At 37.6% G+C, this 9388-nt stretch overlaps 1 protein-coding gene across 1 annotated transcript; it reads left to right on the forward strand.

The window, feature by feature from the left end:
- Nucleotides 1-338: 338 nt before the first annotated feature.
- On the forward strand, nucleotides 339-1445 carry LOC145157405 (protein disulfide isomerase-like 1-4). Its single transcript, XM_079076448.1, has 6 exons — nucleotides 339-431; nucleotides 532-606; nucleotides 703-771; nucleotides 854-934; nucleotides 1027-1161; nucleotides 1440-1445. Exons 1-6 carry the CDS (start codon nucleotides 339-341, stop codon nucleotides 1443-1445), a joined length of 459 nt encoding a protein of 152 aa, XP_078932574.1.
- The last annotated feature ends 7943 nt before the right edge of the window (nucleotides 1446-9388 follow it).

Consider the following 9388-nt stretch of genomic DNA (forward strand, 5'->3'; position numbering starts at 1 on the left):
TTCATCTTCGACGACGACCACCATCTTCTTGTCTTTCCAGTTGCTAACCACCACCATCATCTTCATCGCAGTGGACCATCGCGAATACCCTCTTCCTTCCTTATAGCCACCGTTGCCAACGACCACCACGACTACCCTTTTCGATTAAATCAAAAGGTGCAGAGAATGACGAACGAGAAAGACACGAATCCGACAGGAGATCAACTAAGGTTTTCCCGACATTTGTGGATGCTGCAAATCTATTTAAGGGGAAGGTATATGGAATTACTAGTTTTGTAAATGTCAAAATAATACCCAAATAATAGATTCAATAACTCTACATTTTTTAATTTGTTATCATGCAACTTATCTTTGTATATGTTGAATTGGACAATGAAGATGTTGGAAAGCCTGTTGGAGATTATTTTGGCATCACAGGAGATGCTCCACAAGTAAGGCACTTCTCCATTATCCATCTTTTCTCCTTTTCATTTTTATTTTTATTTTTTACTTTTTGCAAAATGGAATGTAAATACTGGATGTCTTAACCAGGTTATTGGATATACTGGAAATGATGATGGGATGAAATTCGTGTTTGCCCAAGATTTGACCTTTGAAAACCTTAAGGTATTAAAATTAACAATGGTCTTCAATTAAAAATGTAAGAATCCAATTGGGTGTTTCTTGATGTCTTAATGTCCTTTTTTTATATCAAATTGCCAGGCTTTTGGGGAGGGCTTTTTGGAAGAAAAGCTTAAAGCTTTCTATAAATATGATCCAATTCCTAAGAATGTAAGTTCTTATTTTTGGGATTTTGGTTTCTATATATTTATTCTTAGAGTAAGTTATACCTTTTTCTTTTGATGATTGTTAGAATGATAGTGATTTGAAGATAATAGTTGGGAATAACTTTCATGATATTGTCTTAGATGAGTCAAATGATGTTCAACTAGAGGTAAGATGGAATCGAGGAAGGAATGGAATGGTCTATTCCATCATGGAATGGAATAAAAAATTACAATATAACCCATTTTTATCTGTATGTAGATTTATGCACCATGGTGTGGGCATTGTCAAGCTCTAGAACCAACTTACAACAAACTTGCTAAATATTTACGCGATATTGATTCCTTAGTAATAACAAAGATGGATGGAACTACAAATAAACACCCAAAGGCAAAGGTACATTTTTTTTTTAATTTTAATCTTTTGAATCTATTGTCCCTCGTTATTGTATATTTGGAATCTAAAATTATATTAATAGTCAATACAATACTTTTGAATGTAATCTATGTATTCTGTCAGAATGTATTCTTCCAAAATAAAATCTATGTATTCTGCCAGAATGTATTTTATGTATTCTGTCATATTCTATGTATTCTACCAGAATATATAAATTGATAGTTAATTGCAAGTAACATGTTTTTAACCATTATTAGTTTATGTTGTATTTGTGATAGGAATGACTGGAAGAATGCGTTGAAGGCCTAATAGGAATAACTTGAAGAATGAATAAAGTTTGATCATACTCACAATTTAAGAATGTTGTTAATTTTTTAAGAAATTTATTCATTTTTGTTGATATTCTTTTAGGATATGTATAATTATATTAAAATGTATAAGGCAGTCTGTAAGAATATGTATAAATTTGTATTTAAGTTCGGATGTATAAGAATATGTTAGAATGTTGTTATTTTTAAACCTCGGATTAAAAATTTTTGTTATTCTTCAATAATATTCTAATAGAATAAAATTTTAAAAGAACATCATTCTAGCAAAAAAATATTCTGATAGAATAAAATCGGTTATGTTAACAAAATAATTTAGAATTAAAATTGAATTAATTAAATAAATTCAGATTTTTAAAATTAGGAGAATTAATTATCCCTAAAAATCCGAAATTTTCCTTTTATAAATGTAGTTAATTGTCCAAAATACTCTTTTGCTAGAATTTGTGTGATTATATGGTACATATTATCCCATTGTAATATCATACACTCTCAAATCATGTCCATTGATTAATTCCATCCGTTGGTACACATATGTGCATTCTGGCACACAATACTTAGTTAAAACAAAATAACCTAAGCCATATATATATATATATATATATATATATATATATATATATATATATATATATATATATCCATTCACTATTTCTAGATACATACATTTGGGTTGCACTTCACCGGAACAATTTGTATGGATTGTCTTTTGAGAATAGTATATTTATGATTTATTAACATATTATAAGTTATAATATATTAATATGAAATCATATTATTTAATTAGTATTGATCAAGAATTAATTTTGAATTAATTTAGTGATAAAAAAGAAACTAATTAAATATGGACTCTTATATATATAGAATGGGCCAATGTTAATTTAGGATGGGCTAAGCTTGCATGGATAGGCCATGGAGTGTTTTAACCAATAGATCCTATGGAAATGAAAGTTCATGTGTATTAGGGTTTACATGGATGTAACCCGAATCCACCATACTATATAAGGAGGTCCTTGGCACTTGAAATAGCACTAGTGTGTGAGTTAACAAGAGTAGGCCGATTTCTAGAGTACTTCATCTTCTCTCAAAGTCTTCCAAGTTGTTTTGGTGCTTTGTGATTCCACTTGAGGCATTCAAATTATTGGTGCTAGGCTCTTGAAGCTCCAAGTAATCAACCATAAGAAAAGGTATGTCATTCTACGTGTTTTTTTATTACAAGTACCCCATGATATGCTAGTTAGGAGGAGAACCTTGGAAAATGAATATTTGCATGTATAATAGAGAAAACATAGATCCAATGTTTCTAGGGTTGCATGTACACTATAAGAGTGTTAGAATGCTCATAACCCATCAGTGGTATCAGAGCCTAGACTTGTTTTCATTATACTTGATGCAAATTGCTGAAAAATGTCAAAATTCTGCTCACTATTCAGTGAACTCGCCGAGTCCATGGGGGGACTCGACGAGTCCAAGTGAAATATCATCCTACTCGTCGAGTAGGTTCTTGCACTCGGCGAGTAGGAGGCCCAGGGTGCAGAATTTCGAGTTTTGTTGCTGGAAATGAACTAGAATCATTACCCTAAACTGTTTTGGTCTTATAAAATTTGTTTTTGATGTGGTAATGATTATGCTAATTTCAAAGGTTATTATTAAATTTTCAAGTTTTATATATGTTTATATGATTCTTGAAAGTTTTTGATATGAATGTTCATGCTTATGAGTTTTGGTAGATCATAGGAATTATTTGCAAATTGTTTGTTAGTGTAATTCTTGATCTAAATGCCAGTTAATGGACTCCATAACTTGTCCTCAAGTTATGGAATTCCAAAAGTCTATTCTTAAAAACCATTAAAACTCATAAGTTATAGAAATGAAAAGTTTTGAATAGTTTCAAAAACTTTCCCTCAAGTTTTGGAATTTGTAAGGTCTCACACACTTTAATTCCAACCCCTAAAGTTTTAAAAGTTAAAATTTAACCCTTATACTTTATAATATTATAAGTTCATAATATATATATATATATATATATATATATATATATATATATGTATATATATATATATATCTATAATATCAAGTCTGGCTTACCGTTAGTAGGCATCATTCACGAAACCGGTCTATAAGGGGGGTATAAGGTTGTTGCCTATAAAATGGTAGCTTATATATATATATATATATATATATATATATATATATATATATATATATATATGTATGTATAATATCGAGTCAGGCTTACCGTTAGTAGGCATCATTCACGAAACCGGTCTATAAGGGCGGTATAAGGTTGTTGCCTATAAAATGGTAGCTTAATGAGTGTCCACTCTCACCCACCGCTTCCTTGACTGGTGGAGGGTCGTTAGTCGAATGGGTAGGACAAAGACTATAACTCTCATTAAAAGTATAATGATTATAAAGTAATTAAACCTTTTATAAAATCCCAATCTTAGTTACTTTAGCAAAATGTGAATTTGGTTCTAACCCATGAAATTACACTTTGTACCTTACCAAGTCGTTAGTGGAGCGTGTGTGGTTAACCGGCACACTAAAATGGACTAGTAAGTGTGGCAAAGGGTAACTTAATGTTTATCATAGATCGGTGGAGCGCGTATCGTTAACCGGCACATCGATTAGGTGATAAAACTATAGGTACCAAGTTAATTTGCATGGTTATTCACACCTTGTTTGTGATCCTCGGCATCCCAGTCACACACTTGAGAGGGCACAATCGAGATTTAAACATGCCTTTGAAAAGTTCAATGAATCTAAAAAGATCTAGGAGTTTCAATCCAATTAAAACCTAATAATTTATTTCGTTTTTCATGGTGGAAATTGGTGAATCGTCATTCGCCTACCTTCTAATATTTTATAACTTGGATTACGGCATCCCTTTTTCAAGTTATAAAGTATTGTGTTGGGTCCTAGCCTTAATATTACATTTGGGTGTCTTATTAAGGATTCTTTATCTAATCTAAACTTGTCTTTCTTCTTTTCAGATGTCTTCCAAAAATGCTTCTGGCTCGAACCCTACCGGCTCCTTCTCTCTCATGAATCTTTGTGGGAGAGTCATCTTTGATGGTTCCAATTTTAATGATTGGATTAGGAACATCAGGATGGTCACACATTACGAGGACAAGGAATATGTCCTCGACAAGGAGCTGAAGGAAATTAATGAGTCTTCTGCTACCCCACAAGAGATCGCTGACTTTAGGACTCTTGAGAGAGATGCCACCAAGGTGGCATGTATCATGTTGGCCACAATGACAGCTGAACTCCAAAAGTTCTATGAGGACTTTGACCCTTTTGAGATGCACATGGACCTGATGGAGAGATACCATCAGAGTGCTCGTCAAGAGAGGTATGAAATCATCTCTACCATGATAACAACCCGAATGAAGGATTGTGAACCCATCATGGGCCACATGCAGAAAATGTAAAGGTTTGTGGACCGTTTTCTGAAGTTGAATGTGAACTTCCCTGAGGAGTTGGCTATTGACATCATACTGCTCTCCTTACCTACTTGCTATGATCAGTTCCGAACAGCCTAACATATGAACAAGGAGGAGGTCACACTCAGCAAGCTTCAAGGACTTTTGAAGACAGCCGAAAGTGGTCTCAAAGGTAAGTCGTTTGTTACCACTCCTACTGCTACCACCGCCCCTGTTCTGGCAATCAGGCAAGGTAAAGGGAAGAAGAGGAAGACCCCTTTGAAGGGTACCAAGGGAAAGTATCTTGATGACTCCTCTTCAAGTGGAACCAAAGGTGGTTCTGCCACTCCTTCTGGCAACCCTAAAGAGGCTGAATGCTTCTATTGTCATGATAAGGGGCACTGGAAGCGAAACTGCCCAAAGTACTTGCAGGATGTTAAGGATGGGAAAGTGAAACCCACCCATGCAGGTATTTACACTATATTGTCTAATAACTCACCACATACTAACTCTTGGGTCCTAGATATAGGGTGTGGAATTCATATTTGTTCTGATTTGCAGGGCCTAAGAAGAACTGAGGATGTGGAGAAGGGGAAGATAAACTTAATCATGGGGAATAGGAAAGCTTCACCTGTCATCAAGATTGGATTTATTCTTTATTGCTGAGTAATGGGTTAATATTAGATTTGAATAAATGTTGTTACTCGTCTAAAATGGCGAGAAATATTATTTCTTTTCATGGTTTGTACAAACAAGGATTTACTTTTTCATTTGATAATGAATGTGGTGGTATTAATGCTTTTTATAGTGTTGTTCTTTATTTTAAAGCATTACCTTGTAATGGTGTATATGAAACTGTGTCGATTGTAGAAAACTTAAGAAATAATGTATTGCATATCGATTCTTCCACTAGTTTGGATAAGGCATCCTTGTGGCATTGTCATTTTAGACATCTCAACAAGAAGCGCATAGGCCAAATCTAAAAGGTTGGAGTCTTGGAGTCATTTGACTTAAGGTCAGATGACAGTTGAGAATCTTGTTTACATGGAAAAATAACTAAGTCACCCTTCACTGGTACTTGTGCTAGGGGTGAAGGTTTGTTGGACCTCATACACATAGATGTGTGTGGACCCTTCAGAACCACCACAAGGGATGCTAACCACTTCTATGTGACTTTTACTGATGATTACAGTAGATATGGTTATGTCTACTTAATCAAGCATAAGTCAGAAACCTTTGAGAAGTTCAAAGAGTTTAAACAAGAAGTGGAGAATCAGCTGGGCAGGAACATTAAGATGCTCCGATCTGATCGAGGTGGTCAGTATCTTAGTATCGAGTTCCTTGACTATCTTAAGGAATGTGTAATTGTTTCGCAATTGACACCTCCCAGGACACCACAACGGAATGGTGTGGCTGAGAGGCACAATCGAACCTTTTTAGACATGGTTCGTTCCATGATGAGTCGAGATTCGCTACCAATCTCATTTAGGGGGTATGCCTTAGAGACTGCCGCCCATATCCTTAATCTAGTCCCTACTAAAAAGGTTGCCAAAACACCTCACAAGATATGGACTGGGAAAGTTCCCAATTTAGACGACATCAATATTTGGGGTTGTGAGGCTTTCGTGAGGCGCGAGACTCACGACAAGCTCGAACCTCGAAGTGAGTGATGTATTTTCGTGGGCTACCCACAGAAATCCTTTGGTTACGTCTTCTATAGACCCAGTGAAAATGTGGTCTTTGTGGCAAGGAGAGGAGTCTTTCATGAGAGAGAATTCATAAGCCAAGGAAACAGTGGGAGGCAAATTGACCTTGAAGAGCTTCAGGAGTCAAGTGGTGAATGAACCTCAAACCTTAGCAATCAAACTGAGGAGGAAACTCCTGTTGAATCAACTGACGAGCCCGTACCTCTGAGACATTCCACTAGAGTTAGGAATGCACCTGAGCATTATTATGCTTTCCATATTACTGTGGAAGATGATACATTTATCAGTGATAGTACACTGGTAAATCTGGATGAACCTAACAACTATAGGGAAGCCATGGCAGGCCCCGAGTCTGCTAAATGGAAATAGGCTATGGACAGCGAGATCCAATCCATGTATGACAATCAAGTTTGGAACTTGGTTGGCAATGTACCGGGTCGTAAGACAGTCGGGTACAAATGGATCTTCAAGAAGAAGACCGACATGGATGGGAAAGTGCACACTTATAAGGCCCGACTGGTTATGAAAGGCTTCACTCAAACTGAAGGAGTTAACTATGATGAAACCTTCTCACCAGTAGCGAAAATTAAGTCTATTAGGGTTATGCTAGCCATTGATGCATTTCATGATTATGAAATATGGCAAATGGATGTCAAAACCGCTTTCCTTAATGGAAAGTTGGCTGAGGATGTTTATGTAAGTCAGCCAGAGGGTTTTGTCAATGCAGAGTACCCTGATAAAGTGTGTAAGCTTGAGAAATCCATTTATGGATTGAAACAAGCATCTCACAGTCGGAATCTTTGTTTTGATGAGAAAGTCAAAGAGTTTGGCTTTTCGAGAGGCGAGGATGAGTCCTGTGTATATGTCAGAGCTAGTGGGAGTATAGTTAGCTTTTTGGTATTGTATGTGGATGACATACTACTCATAGGAAATGACATCCCAACCTTGCAGGAGGTTAAGTCCTGTCTTGGGAAGTGTTTCGCTATCACGGACCTTGGAGAAGCTTCCTATATCCTAGGGATAAGGATATTGAGAGATAGGAGTAAAAGACTAATTGGACTTAGTAAGAGTACCTACTTTGACAAGGTATTGAAAAGGTTCAACATGAAGAATTCCAAGAAAGGTGATTTACTGATCCAAAGCAATGCCAAACTGAGCAAGGATCAGAGTCCGAGTACAGAGGCTGAGATAGCTGAGATGAGTCGATTACCATATTCTTCCGCTGTAACACCCCGTTTATTAAATAAATAAATAGATAAAGTTGATGAATGGATGGTAGCCCTAAAATCAATAATTATATAGTAAGGTGTTGGTTTCGAGGAGTTACTTGGAATAATTTAGAAGTTGAGGGTTAAAAGTGTAAGTTCCGGACTCAGTTTATAATTATTATGAAGTCAAGGGCTCTGTGGTAATTATTTGGATTTAATTTAAAAGGAAATAAGGTGGAAGGGTTTTGGGGGCTGTTTGGTAAATTTTGTACCTAAGGTGTAAAGGATTTTAATGATGAGGGTTTAAATGGTAATTATCAGATTTAATCTGAAGAAGATTTCGAAAGTGAGGGTAGGAAGGGTAAATTAAGGACTTAGTTTGAAAGAAGAATGAGAAGGAGGGACCATAATTGTCATTATGAAAATAAGTTAGAAAATCATCGGGTATATAACCCTTACGAGAACCCTAACCCTTGGAGCCCTTTAGCCAGCCGCCAACCCACCTTATATCCCCTCCACCGATCGCCACCTTCCCTTCTTGACCTCCGGTCGCCGCCATCACCATAGAAACCCTGTTCCAGCCGCCGCCTCCATTGCCGACGATGACAAACTCGACTGTGGCTGCTACTGTCGTGGTTTGAGTAAGGAAATCCCAACGCCGGGTGCGATCATCCCAGTCGCCGTCACCATTGCTGCGTTTTTCCGATGGGTCGAGCCACCGAGTGTGGCAGCCTCTATCCCCGTGTGAGAGCAGTCAATGGCGTGACTGTTGGGTCTATGTGCGTCGCCGTTTCTCCGACCTCCCTTCGCCATCATCTGCCTAACAGGCGTTATGGTCGCCGCCACTCCAAGCAGTTGAGGTGCGATGCTGTTGCCGCTTCGACTACCACATGCCAACGCTAGGGTGGTGGTGTTTAGATGTATTTCCGGTGAGAGCTAGCGTATGTTGACGTTTTTCGGAGCAGCGAACCAAAAGAAAGCATCGCCACCACCGTGTGGTGGTGGCTGACGACGCAACCTGCCGATGCCGCCTTTCCAGGGTTCTGCCGCCGCCATGTACGCCGCCAGGTGGTGGCTGTGTTACTATTCCGAGCATAGTAATGGGTGTGTATTATTTCAGTGATGTATGATTGGGTTTGTTGGCCGGATAGATCAAGAAAGCCACCGCCACCACGAGCCACCGCCGACCACTATTAGGGTGGTTTTGTGTGTGTGTGTTAGAGTAGTTAGTGTGTGTGTTTATTTATTGATTAAAAGCTTCTAATTGTAATTAGCAAAAGAGTAATGAAAAGAACCATAACCACCACCGTAAGGTGGTGGCCGCCGCCGTGAGCCACCATTAACCACCACTACCCGAGGTGGTAGTGGGTGGTGCCCCACTAGGAAAACCCTAATGGACCTAGCAAAACCGTAATGGGCTTAAAGATTAATTTTGGGCCTATTGGGTCATGTTTGGGTGGAAACCCTAATTAGGGTTTAGAAAACCCTAATTGTGAGTATTTGGGCCTTGGACTTATTGGGACCCACCTTTAGGCCATTGGGATTGGATTGTGTACTAA

The sequence above is a fragment of the Lactuca virosa genome, chromosome 2 (genome assembly GCF_052849685.1).
Source record: "Lactuca virosa cultivar CGN04683 chromosome 2, Lactuca_virosa_CGN04683_v6, whole genome shotgun sequence".
Taxonomy (NCBI): domain Eukaryota; kingdom Viridiplantae; phylum Streptophyta; class Magnoliopsida; order Asterales; family Asteraceae; genus Lactuca; species Lactuca virosa.